Below are 13,657 nucleotides of genomic sequence, written 5' to 3' on the forward strand. Positions count from 1 at the left end.
GACAAATGACAGCTCGGTATAAAATATTCATGATACGTGCATAACAGAGTCTTAATTTCTAGTACACACACAGTCTCAATAGACCAATGAGTGAAGCCAAGCAGGCAGTGAGAAACTGAGCAAATGACCTGATGGGTTACTCAGAGAAGGGAAATGCAAGCAGCTAATAAATATAAAAGAAATACCCAAGCTCAGAGGGAATTGGAGAAAATGAAAGTTAGAACAACAATGAGATACAATTTTTTTTTCAGATGCCATATTTTATCTATCAGGCTGGAAAAAATGTGCTGGCACAGTTGAGGGAAAATACAGGTTCTCTCAAGCTCTGTTAGTAAGAATACAGCTTAATGCAATATGAGGGGTTTTTTTTTTGGAGGGCAATTTCACAATGTCTAGCTCAATTAAAAATGCATAAACTCTTTGTCCTGGAAATTTTATAGACATTTCTACCCCTGGGAAATATTAGTATATGTTGATAAAGACAGATCCACTGTTTGTAGCATAGATCATAAGGGGGAAAAAAAGCTAGATGTTTATCAGTAGAAATATACTGATTAAATCAGAACATAATCATGCTTTCGGCTATTATGTAGACATTAACAAGAAAGAGGTGCATCTCCATATACTGACCTGCACTTGATCTTAGCCAAAAGGCCAAGACAAGCAATCCACTGACCTGGATGAATGTCCATTATATACTTCTACATAAAAACAGCAAGTATGTATAAATCAATTTTTACAAAGAACAAAAAGTAAAACTAATAACTGTGTGTGTGAGTGTGTGTGTGTGTGTGTGTGTGTGTGTGTACTTATACCTACTTAGGATCAAGTCCAGCAGGATAAACTCTTCTTTCTTCTGTTTGCTTTGGGGAGTGGAAGCTGGTCAGGGAGAAATGATTTCTCCCTTCTTACTCTGTGTACTTCTTTATGATATGGTTTGTGGCAAAGACTGACAAAAGATAATTTTGTAACAAAAAATTTAAATCTATAACATTTAATATATAACATATACTATATAATGTTTATCTTTGGTTGGAGAAAACTTTGTAACTGAGAACTAAAATGTGGAGGCCCAAAAGGAAATGACTATTAGATATGATTACAGTTTACATTTTAAGTCAGAAAAAATTCATAGCAAAGGTGAAAAAAGAGAGAGATCTGCAAAATATCACAGAAGAAGAGATCATTTCCTTAGTATACAAACAGTGTTTACAACTATGAGGAAACAATGAGCAAACCAGTGCAGAAATGGCTAAGTTCATGAGTAGAAAATTCACAGACTGGGAAGTAAAAGTAAAGAATAAATATAGGAAAATATGCTTAACTTCACTAGTAATTTGAAATGCTAATAAAAATGAGAGTTTTTTCACTTGAAAAGATTTTACTCTAAAAGACTGGGATGGGAGGAGGTGGAGAAATGGCACATTCATACACAATTGCTGGGAGTATAAATTAGTATGTTTTTGGCATTTAGAAATATCTATCACAATTTTAAGTAAATTTCAAATTTTACTTCTAAGATTTTATCCTGTAATTATACTCATATCAGATATATGTGAAATGATGTTTACTTAAGACATTTTAGTATAAGAAATTTTAAACGTATGCAAAATTAGAGAGAATAGTATAATGAGCCCTGACGTACCTATCTCCTGACTTCAGCAATTATAAACTCAGAAACAATTGTACTTCTTCTATATCTCATAAATTTAAGCAAATCCCAGATATTGTATCATATCATCTAGAAAATTTCTATATGTATATATTTTAAAAATAAGGTTTCTTAAAATCAACAACCACAATACAATTATCACAACCCCAAAATTAACAATAATTTCTTAATATAAAATGTCCCACCTGTTTTCACATTTTTCAGATTGTCTCATAAGTATGACTTTTAACAACCATCTATTCAAATTAGGACACAAAAGTGTTCACTGAAGCATTGTTTGTAGTAGTGAATGAGTAGAACCAACCTAAATATCCATCAATAGCAAACTGTTTAAATAAATTATATTGCATCTGTATAATATAATACGGTGCAGGTGTTTTTTTTTAATGAGGCAGTTATATGTAGAAAGATTTCCACAAATGTTTATGAAATAAAAAAGCAGTTTGCAAAAAAAAAAAAAAATCCCACTTCTGTAATATATAACTTTCATATATATGTTTTTCAGTCACTAGGGAAAGTTGGGTTGGTTACAGTTTGGGAGTGGAAGTGTATTATATGAAGAAAATAAAAATCTTTAACTTTTACATGATATAGCAAAACAACATGAGGACTGGTTTTATAATTATAAAATTACTTTATACTCCAGAAAACAAAAGACATCATAAACAAAATTAAAAGACAAACTACAAACAAAAAAATTGCAACACGTATTGAAAGCAAGAAGCTACTATCCATAATACAGAGTTTCTACAAATCAATAAAGGGATATTTGAACATTAAAACTGGTCAAAGGAAATAAATCATAGATAACAGCAGAAGAAATACAACTAGACAATAAACATGAAAAGAAAACAGAGAAACTTCATTAATAATCAAAGAAATAAAAATTAAAATGCCAGTGAGCTACTACTTATCACCTATAAGATTGGTAAAGGTTATATATGTATGTCCAATGTGCAGAGCGGGCAAAGGTGGGGGTATAAATTGCTAAACTTGCTTTTTCTGAAGAACAATTTGACAATAGGTACCAAGAGATAAAGTGTAAACTGCGATAGCCAGATTTGGAGATACAGGCGCCGCTTGGGGGGAGGGGGCGTACTATCTATGGAGGGCAATTTGGCCTTGTGTAACAAATTACAAATATGGATACTCTTAGACCCTGTAATCTACTTAGAGGACTTTCTCTGACGGATAAATCTACAAAGGTGGAAAAGACCAAGGAACAAATTTATTTATTACAGCATTGTACATAACAGCAACAGATCAGAAAAAACCCACAAAAACTACATGACTGCCAGTAGGGCGTCGGTTCTACAACATACATTATGGTTCAGCCAATCCATAGAAATGGAATACTATGCATCCTGCATCAAGGAGCAGGAAATTTACATCCCAAGATATACTGGTAAGAGAAAATAGTAAGGTGCAGAAAAATATAGAGATGTTACCATATGATTAAAAAATAAAAGTAAGAAAAAAAGACTGGCTGCGCTGACTTGCTTAAGAATAACAAGTATTTGGAATGACATATTAGAACGCGTTAAAAAAAAAAAAAGGTTGCCTTTGAGTCTGGTGAAACCTGAGGGCGGCGGACAAGGCTGAGCGAGAGATTTTTCACTATGTACTTAAAACGACAACTTTTTGATGTTTGAATCATATGAGTTACTATTTTTTAATGAAACACGTTTTTAATTTTTAAAAACATTTTAGTGTGTGTAAACCTTTTCAAACAGCAATTTCACTGCTAGGAATTTATCCCTTGGAAATTCTCAAAGAAGTGCACAAAGACCCGTGGCTTGAGAATTTATTTCAGGGCTTATGTTTTGGAAAAACAACTGGAACGTCCACCGGGGGTAAGGAGAATTTAGCTTTCCTCAACCAAAGGGACAATGGGAAATGGTTGAGCCCGGCTGATGACATTTTTTAGAAAGGTAAGCTGCAAAAACCGATTATATAAAATGATTCCACTTTTGCTCATGTTTGTATATGAAAATGGGGACATCTGTAAAAACACACCTGAAACTAAAACAGGGCCCATTTGTAGAAGCCTTCTCCCCCTTAGGGTTTTACTCTTTGTTTTTTTTAATCCTCTCCACCTGTAAGCGTGGCCCTGGCCGGAGGCTGGGACCTCGGGAGTGTCCTCCACCCGCCCGGCTCCGGCTCTCCGCAGCTTCTGCGTGGACGGCGTGGGTAGCAGGAGTAGCAAAATTCAGAACAGATGCAGGCTTTATTTACCCGGTAATTTTAAGTTCGAGCGAAGGCCTGGCGGCGTGTGAACTCCGCGGGGAGGAGCGACGCGGATCGCTCTGGTTATTCTGTCGCCGCGCCGGTCGGCGTGGCCTGCGGAGCCGCGCCTTGAGCAGCCACAGAAGGCCGGAGACTCGCCGCCGATCTTGCTCTGCACCTTCTGCTCCAGCCCGCGGCCCCAGGCGGCCTTTTAGGCCCTGGAGAGCCAGCTACAGTAAAAGAACCATTTTTGAGGTTTTTCAGGTTTTAGATTTTAGTGGTTTCCGAAGTTGAGGATGGCAGAAAATTCCAAAAATATGGTGTTATCAAATTTACATTTTTAACAATTAGTCTGTGTTCTGGTATCATCGCCATTTCCTATTGGGAAGGACATTTTGATGTAAAAAAATAAGGTCATCTCAGAGCAGACGTTCCTCCCGGGGAAGGGAATTGCAGCCTTCTGCAGTACTTAGCGAAATACGCGACGTTGCTGGCCTCGACTCCTCTCACTCATATGACAAACATTCACTGAGCGCCTACTGTGTGCTAGGAACACATCTGAGCCATTGCATGGATTTAGTGAGCGCAGTGACGGCCTCCTACGAGGTCCCTGCGCCTCATCAAGGGCTCCGGGCACCTGCCCACCTCGGACTTTGCGCAGACAGGGCTCCCTGGACACCGGCTGACGCAGGAGCTGCAAGAACTCCGCGATTTCCCGCGTGCGAGTCCGTCCGTCTCGGGTTGGCAAGCCAAGCGGAGTATCCCCAGCCAGGTGCGTCTGGCTCACAGTGCCTACTCGTTAATGTTTGTGGAATGAACCAAAGAGCAAGGGGAGAACTTGGGAGAGATGGTTGGAGGGCCTTGTGCACCCAGGGAGCACCCCCACCCAGCCAGGGAGCACCCCCCCATCCCTCTCGCCTGCAGAGCCCGGCCTGCTGCTCTCGGCCTGCCCACGCCTCAACTTTGTTGGCCAGACGCAACACTGACGCTGCCACCTCTTCCAGTAGCGTCGGATGCCACGCTGTCCCCACCTTCCTCCCGGATTGGGGGAGGGCAGACCAGGCGCCTAGACCGCTCTGGGCCCAGGGTTCCTGGTGGACCAGCTCCGCCTCCGTGTCTTCTTTCCGAGTTTCTCAAACTGGAGGACGAACTCGCCCCACACACTGCCGCGGTCCCCTACAGGTCTCCCGAGCGGAGCCGGGCCAATCTTTATTTTATGTTAAGCAAACAGAAAATATTGTAGAAGGCAAAATTCATATGCTTACTCTGCTCCCACCCATTTAAAATATAAATCAGGGAAATTTGGCAAACAGAGCGGGGAGCTTAGGGCGACGAAGGCCCCAGGCTCGAGTGAAGGGTAACTGAGAGAATGGCGTAGAGCCAAGAAGATGCTCAGACGCCCTCTCTTCCTCCAGGGAAAGCGGGCGGGGGGCGCAGACTGGAATCCGGGGCAGCCGAGGCCCCGGGACACGCGTCGCCGTCACCCTCGCCACTCCCAAGTACTCACCGTCCCAGCGATCGACTCGACCTCCCGCTCTGCCGGTTCACCGGGGGTCACACCCAGAAGACCCGGTCCTGCCGGGGTGCGCGCCCGGGCACGCGGTGCAGCGGGTCCGCGGCCACCCCCGTCCGAGCGCCCGCCCGGGCCGCAGACCAGCACGGGGACGCAGAAAGCCGCCCAGGGCTCTGCACGGCTCCCTGAAATGAAAACGCTCCACACAGACAGCAGCAAGAGGACGCGTTTGGCTGCCGGTCTGCTCCTGTGTGTGTTGGGGGCGGCGGGCGGCGGGGCTGGGTGTGGGAACAACAGCGTGTATATCTGTATAAAGGGGAAAATAAGGACCAGTACGATAGGGACCCACCATAAACTCGCGTGAGAATATGCAACCTGACAAAGCGAGCAAAGCAAAAGGAGAAACAAACATAAAACAACAATCTCACGAAAATAAAGAAGAAACTTAAGACTCCCACAAACCCCCAAATGAAATAAAAATTAAAAATCTCACAGTGCAGTCTCCTGCATGAATATGTAACCCTTTCAGCCGCTGTCTGGGGCGCTGGCCCTGGGTTATCGCGGCGATTTACAAACTCAGATGTCGCGGCTGCGGTCCCGCCACGCGCCGAGGGCAGAAGAGCGCGGCTCGAACTCCCGCGCATTCCCGCACCGCACTGCGCCCGCCCTCTCGTTGCCAACGTGCCCGCCGGCTGTGCCCTTGCTGGGCTACTGCGACGGCAGGGTGAGGCTGCGAGGTCTGGGCCGAGCCCGCTGGGCCCGGTGGCGGCTGTAAGTCCGAGCAGAAGGCCAGGGGATGCCAGCAGTCTCAGCGCGAGGTCCCGCTGCTGGAGGGGGTCCGTGCGCGCAGGCCGCTCCCAGTCCGGGCCCCGCAGCCGCGGCACCTCGCAGACGGCTTCAGGCCCGCCTGTGGAGCCAGGGTCCCGCTCGGGTGTCTGACATTGTGGCGGCCAGGGTCCCGCTCGGGGGTCTGCCATTGGGGCAGCCAGGGTCCCACTCGGTGTCTGCCATTGGGGCAGCCAGGGTCCCGCTCGGGTGTCTGCCATTGTGGCGGCCAGGGTCCCGCTCGGTGTCTGCCATTGTGGCGGCCAGGGTCCCGCTCGGGTGTCTGACATTGTGGCGGCCAGGGTCCCGCTCGGTGTCTGACATTGTGGCGGCCAGGGTCCCGCTCGGGTGTCTGCCATTGGGGCAGCCAGGGTCCCGCTCGGTGTCTGCCATTGGGGCAGCCAGGGTCCCACTCGGTGTCTGCCATTGGGGCAGCCAGGGTCCCACTCGGTGTCTGCCATTGGGGCAGCCAGGGTCCCACTCGGTGTCTGCCATTGGGGCAGCCAGGGTCCCACTCGGTGTCTGCCATTGGGGCAGCCAGGGTCCCGCTCGGTGTCTGCCATTGGGGCAGCCAGGGTCCCACTCGGTGTCTGACATTGTGGCGGCCAGGGTCCCGCTCGGTGTCTGCCATTGTGCTGTCCGTAGTGTTCCGACGTGCGTGTTTCTGGAGCGCAGGTCCAGCACTGCCCCGTGGTTCTCAGGGAGGCTGGGCCCCACTAAATTCAACACTCCCTCCCTCACTCTCACAGCCACAGCGGGAGTTGTTCAGCCGCCGCCGCCAAAGGCCCTGGCCTGTTTGTGTCCTACCACGTCCCCAGATAGGAGCACATCCATCGGGGTCCCTAGTAAAGACATTCCGGCTAGCGGGCGGCGGTGTGGGGGGAGGGCGGGCCCTTCGCTCAGCCCAGGGACCCAGCACTGCGGTACCCCCGCTGCAGACGGGGTGCGGAGCCAGGCGGGAGCGCGGGTCTCAGCCGGAGGAGCGCTCCGAGGACGCGAGTCCTACCCTCGCTAGGCCCAGGTGGCCGCACGGAGACGGGGCAGAGGTTGCAGCCCGAACGGGCTTTTCAGACCCACAGAACCGAAGGACCAGTTCGGGTGAGTAAGGACGGGAACACCGCCCATTGTTTGGGCGACGCCGGCGAAGGCCGCTCCGTGCTATCCAGACATGCTGCTGAATTCGAGTCAGAACTGATCTGGGAATCATGTGGGTGCATCTGAGTGTGCTGGTGCAACGTAGATTGTGAGGTTGCAGGGAGTTTTGGGTAAAGGTTGCCCCACGTCTTGTGACCCCGGGGATCCCGGGTCCACCGAAAAGGCCTTTGCACTGCGGCTGCCCCGAGCGGTAAAGCCACGGCAGGGAGGCGGCCAGTTCCTTCCGCCATCCCAGCTCTCACAGCTGGAGGGTCGAGCGCGCAGAGGTGTGGAGAGGCCCGCCCGTGCAGGGTCTCTGAGGAAGCCTAGCTACGTCTGGGGGTGCGGGGTTCCTGCGGTGTGCACAGGCCTGTTATCCCAGCAACCTTGCCAGCCGAGTGTGGCAGAAAGCAGCCTCTGTTTGGGGGGAGGGAGGGGCAGCAAGGTCCTGCTCTCTGGTTCCCTGACCGGCATTCGCAGAGGCAGCCAGAACGAGTGATTGGGTGAGCGCGGTTCCTGAAAGGGATGGGAGGAGGCCGCAAGAGTGGTCTGCAAGGTGTCCCAGATCCTCTTCTCATCAGCCAGTTCTTGATCCTGTGGCTGTTCGCCTCCAAACCCTGTTGGGCCCAGGGCCCAAAGGAGACCCAGTGCCCAGTAGAGGGGGTGAGCTGCGGAGGCCTCTGAAGAATTAGGTCCTCTCCCACAAGTGTGGGTCACCTCGGAACTCCCACTTTTTCATTCAGTGGAATATTTTTGAAGATTCTGCTGGGTATTTGCAGAATCACTTCTGACCTGCAACACAATTCTTTGAGGTAGGAACTATGTTTTTGGTTTTTTGTTTTTGTTTTTTCTGTACAGACGAGGAAACTGAAGCATGGAGGGGCAGAGAAACTGGTTCAAGGTCAAACAGCTGTAAGACTAGTATTTCAAGCTAACTTCACTTAATTCCAGCACCCAGGCTTTCCTCTTACTTCCCTGTGCCATGGGACTACCCCAAAAGGTCTGCTACCTTGGGATCGGGCCCACAGGGGAGCAAGTGCAGAGTGGAAAAGAGGCAGAAAGAAGGGCAAAGACTCAGAGTTAATGGGATTCTTTCATAGAACCCTCACCCCCCCCCCCCCCAGCATCCTGAAGGTTAGAATGGCAAACATCTTCGTTCCACCTTTTTGTTTCTTCCAAAGATACTTAGGCTGCCTCCGCAGAGGTCAAGGGCCAATGTACTCCCTGCTTAGATTGTACTGGAGGGACATTTATCTTGGGGATAAGCACTGCTGATTGTCCTTCACCAATGCTGGGCCTTTCATTTGTCAGAGCCTCTGCCCTGAGCTCTGGTGGGGCCTGCAGTGACCCAGGTGACCTGGGCTAGGAGGGATTAGTGGTAAATGATGTCCTGAGTATTTCAGGCCTATAATAACCTCCTTGTCATTAAATGGGAAGCGATAGAGGGATTCATGAGGGCCCTGTTTACCTTGCATTTCTTTTAGGTGAGTAAATACACCTTCTGTGCTATATTTCCATTACATGTACAAATATAATGGCATCACTGTATGCACATATATACATGCATTTATAAAAGTACGCCTCCTAACAACGCACACAAGTCCACCTGGCTGTGTATTTTTCCTACCACGGGTGTCTTGCCACCCAACAAAATTCATGATTGTCAAGGAAGAGGGCAAAACCCGCCCATAGATGGGGTGTAAGGTGGTGAATGTCACAAGCAGTTGAGAGTCGTAATCTGGTAGTATGGGTTTAGCTCACTAATTTCTCCTTTTCTGTAAGCTCTGTAGATTTCCTTAACGGAACTCCAAGCTGGCTGGTAAGGCTTGTGTCCAGGACGCCCCACAGTCTATGGAACGGTATCTAACATAACCCCGCATACCCAACAGGTCCACACACCTGCTGGAATCCCTGCTGGGTGGAGACGGTTCTCCATGCTCCGTCCTGGAACTCAAGCCTGACCCTAGCGCAGCACTGGGTACCCCCTCTCCAGGTGACTAATTTGAAACCAGGAGTATTCCCCCAAGACCAGGGTCCCTGGTCTATGTCCAAGACAGTTATTAGTCAACTTCACCTGGGGCTGCCTCCATGCCCTACCCGAGCTCTGCTCCAGCCCAGCAGCTGTGGGGAGACTGTTTCGCCAGGCCGAGCTGTCTCAGTCTGTGTATGGGTAGCCCAGCTCAAATCAGGCAAACTGGGGATCCTGGCGCCGGAGCGGCCTCTAGCCAGCGTCAGGCCTGTTCCTGTTTCCCTTCCCCAGGCCTCGGCCCAGGACACTCCCGAGGACCGCAGCGGGTAGCACGGCGCTTGCGGAAGAGGAGGATGGAAAAAGGCAGCGAGAGGCAGCTGGGCGGGGAGTTGGAGGAGACCCGGGGAACGCGACGCGCGAGTGGCCTCTTCTGGGCTCTGGGTGTCCCGGTCCCGGGTTCTGGTCTCCGGGTCCGGGTTCTGGGGTGCTGGGGGAAACAGATCTCAGGCTCTGGCCGCGGCCTAGAAGCGGGGTGAGCACAGGACGCCAGAATCCCCTCTCTGCCCTCCTGTCTCTGGGCGAGACCCGGATCCAGCGAAAACAGCCCAGCGCTTCGCTTGGGGCTGGCTCGGGGGAGGGGGCAGAACAGCCTCACTCTCCAGAGGAGACGGGGGGAGCCGGGTGCTCGGGGCCCGTCCGGGGGGAGCCGGGTGCTCGGGGCCCGTCCGGGGGGAGCCGGGTGCTCGGGGCCGTCCGGGGAGAGCCGGGTGCTCGGGGCCGTCCGGGGGGAGCCGGGTGCTCGGGGCCCGTCCGGGGGGAGCCGGGTGCTCGGGGCCCGTCCGGGGGGAGCCGGGTGCTCGGGGCCGTCCGGGGAGAGCCGGGTGCTCGGGGCCGTCCGGGGGGAGCCGGGCGCACGGGGCCGTCCGGGGGCGTCGGCAGAGGGAACGCAGAGAAGCGAGCCCGACGAAGAGAAACGGTCAGGAACACAGAGAGGAGGGAGAAGGGCGAGGAAGGCGGGGAGGCGCGGAAGGCCAGGCCGGAGAAGGCCTCGCGGACAGCGGCTGGGCCGAGGCGCCGCGAGGAAGTGGGAGCCGAGAGCGAGGCGCCGGCGGGAGAGCGCCGCGCGATCCCCGCGCCCCCGTCCTCTCCCGGGCGCGTCCGGCGGGGCCCGCGTCGCTGGGAACGGGAACGAGGTGCGCGGGAGGCGGGGCGCTCCCGGCGGCGGAGCGGGAGCCCGGGCCTTCCCCGCACTGAGGTTCCGGCTCCGGTCCCGCCTCGTCCTGACCCCGCTGAGCGAAGCCTGTCTCCGAACCGGCCGCGAGGGCCGCGGGGCGGACGGCACGCCCACCTCGGCCTCCGCCGCCGCCACCCGCCGGGACGAGCCCGGAGGCTGCGAACTGTGAGACCCTGAGATGGGGGCGCTTCGGTCCCCTCGCCGCTTTGTTCTTTGCACTCAAGTCAAGGTCCAGCAAGAAATAGACGCTCAGAATATTTACTAAATGGTAACTGACCAGATACACGAATTGGGCGGTGGAGCCGGCGGGAAGGTCGGAGACCCAGCCGGGACACGGTGGGGCCCGCGGTCGGGACGCGAGCTGTGCGCTTACCTCGCACCAGGATGCGGCGGCAGTGGTCTGCCTCTCCCGCCCCGGGCTGCCCGTCGCTGTCCGCGCCGCTCTCCTTGGAGCCCGCGGGGCTGGAGGCGGAGGTCCTGGCCGCCTCGCCCGGGCTGCAGCCGCCGGCACCAGCGCTCGAGTCCTCCGCTCCGCCGCTGTCCGCGCGGCGCCCGCCTCGCGACTCCCGCCGTGCGGGGCCCCGGTCGCGCTCCGCGCCCCCATCGCCCATGCCCGCCGCCAGCACCGCCTTCGCCACCGCCTGGCCAGCCTGGGTCGGCCGAGCCGCGGGCTAGCCGGCCTCCGGCCCCCGCGGGTCTCGGGTCCTCCTCCGGCCCCGCCCGCGCCGGCCGCTCGGCCCCTCTCCGCTGATTGGGCCTGCGGCGCGGGGCTGCGACCTCCAGCCGCGAGCGGGACGGCGGCGCGCGTCCTCGGCGGGCGGAGGCGCGGGCGCCTCTCTCCTCCACGCGCAGGGGAGCCTCACTCCCTCCTGCAGACGGAGGCGGGGAGGCCCTGGGGGTGACGAGGAACGCCCTACTGCGTCTCCAGGAGTTTACCGACTCCCTCCCCCAACGCCGGCCCACGCTCCTCCCCGCTCGCCTCGTCCCCGGGGAAGCACACAGCTTCAGAGCCCCGGCTTTTCTGCTAATCAATAACCAAAACGCTCATGGAAGGCGACTCGGCGAGACCCAGCAGAAAGCTGGAGGCTGGCCGTGCTCGCGCGCTGGACGGTGGGGGCTGGGGGCTGGAGGCGGCTCCGGCCGAGAGCGCAGCCCGCTCCACTTCGCCCCCATATCCGACCCCCAGCCACACACTTCATCTCAGACCCAGGGCCCTTCCCGGCGCTCCGGGGAGAACGAGACTGAGAGGGTAGTCAGGGGGTCGGAGACAGTGAGGCGAGGAGCTGACGGAATGACCGCGCTCGCCGGAGGGGGAGGGGGTGGGTGGGCGGAACGACGGTGTGGACGGATAACCGGGTCCAGAAGCGGAGAGGGTCGAGTGAGGCCGAGAGTGATGGGCAGTAACCGCCTGGTTCCCCTGCTACTCTGAGCCCTTCACACCGGGATGGGAGCGGGGCGCCTCCTCGTGTCACGCCCCCACCGCTGACAGAACCTGGTCCCAGGTCTTTCCTTTGCGGGGCTGGGGAGCGGAGAGTGCGCCGTGAGAGCGCTGTGCAGCTGAGCAGTGGGTGTCCCTGGGCACTGTTCCGCCGTTCTAGGCGTCCAGGTTCCCGGCACTTTCTGAGGATCCGTGTTCTCCCGAGTTTAGCTTCTCCTTCGACAGCGCCAGTAGAGGCCAGATCCGGATTTCCCTTACTTTGATTCAGAAAGGAGCTTAGAAGATTGAGTCAAGCAAAGATGTGTGTGCGCAGGACGGCCCATGACCCTTTTCTCTAAAGCGCTATAAGAGCAGACGTTGTATTCCTTCTTTGGCTCTAGTTAGGGTGAGTGAAGACCCTTCTGTCCGAGGATCTGGGGCAAGGCCCATGGATGTGTGGGTCTAAATGGCTGTGGCATGGCTGAGTGCCATTGGTGGTGCTCCATGACTCTAATAAGCACGTGAGCAAGTATATGAGTGTGCGTGTGTCAATACCTTCGTGTGTGTCTGGTGTGCACGGGAGCAGTTGAGTGTATGTGTGCAATCTCAAACGTCCCGGCCTAAGGAGGGGCACACCAATTATTTAATTGAGTGACTGTGACTCAGTGCAGGGAAGGAAGGAAGGAAGGAAGGAAGGAAGGAAGGAAGGAAGGAAGGAAGGAAGGAAAGGAGGAAGAAAAGAAGGAAGGAAGGAAGGAAAGAGGGAAGGAAGAAAGAAAGGAAGGGAGGGAGGAAGGAAAGAAGGAAGGAAGAAAAGAAGGAAGGAAGGAAGGAAAGAAGGAAAGGAGGAAGAAAAGAAGGAAGGAAGGAAAGAGGGAAGGAAGAAAGAAGGGAAGGAAGAAAAGAAGGAAGGAAGGAAGGAAGGAAGGAAGGAAAGGAAGGGAGGGAGGAAGGAAAGAAGGAAGGAAGAAAAGAAGGAAGGAAGGAAGGAAGGAAGGAAGAAAAGAAGGAAGGAGGAAGAAAAGAAGGAAGGAAGGAAAGAGGGAAGGAAGAAAGGAAGGAAGGAAAGAGGGAAGGAAGAAAAGAAGGAAGGAAGAAAAGAAGGAAGGAAGGAAGGAAGGAAGGGAGGAAGGAGACTTGCCCACACAGTAATTTGTTTATTTATTATTTATTCATTTTAGAGAGGAGAGAGAGAGAAAGGGGGGAGGAGCAGGAAGCATCAACTCCCATATGTGCCTTGACCAGGCAAGCCCAGGGTTTTGAACCAGCGACCTCAGTGTTCCTAGGTCGATGCTTTATCCACTGTGCCACCACAGGTCAGGCCCACACAGTAATTTGGATATGAGACGGCAGCAAGCAGTTTTTCGCCAGGAGTTGGGGCAGAGTGTGCCAGGGTAGAGTAACCGGACACACTGCTGGTGCTGAGAGTTCGTGGCACCCGGAGTCTTGAGAGAAAGGGTGTTTAATGAAATAAGAGGACTCTTACCCTCTCCTGGGTAGTGTGACTCAGAGGGACCCAGCTTTGCTGGAAGGTTCCATGCTGCGTGTGAGTCCTGCATATGGACCCTTGGAGCCTGGCCCAGGGGGAACAACTGAACTGCTCAGCGACCTCCGCAGGAACCAGTGTGCCCTATATCCTGCCCAGCAGGACTCTGGTCTAACCTATC

At 53.4% G+C, this 13,657-nt stretch overlaps 1 protein-coding gene across 1 annotated transcript in view; it reads right to left on the reverse strand.

Annotated features, from left to right (window-relative positions):
* Positions 1-11,184, reverse strand: part of VAX2 (ventral anterior homeobox 2) — a 31,966-nt gene extending 20,782 nt beyond the window's left edge. The window contains exon 1 of the mRNA XM_066378036.1: positions 10,947-11,184. Coding sequence (XP_066234133.1) covers positions 10,947-11,184 — 238 coding nt within the window. The remainder of the gene's footprint in view (positions 1-10,946) is intronic.
* Positions 11,185-13,657: the final 2,473 nt, after the last annotated feature.

The sequence above is a fragment of the Saccopteryx leptura genome, chromosome 3 (assembly GCF_036850995.1).
Source record: "Saccopteryx leptura isolate mSacLep1 chromosome 3, mSacLep1_pri_phased_curated, whole genome shotgun sequence".
Taxonomy (NCBI): domain Eukaryota; kingdom Metazoa; phylum Chordata; class Mammalia; order Chiroptera; family Emballonuridae; genus Saccopteryx; species Saccopteryx leptura.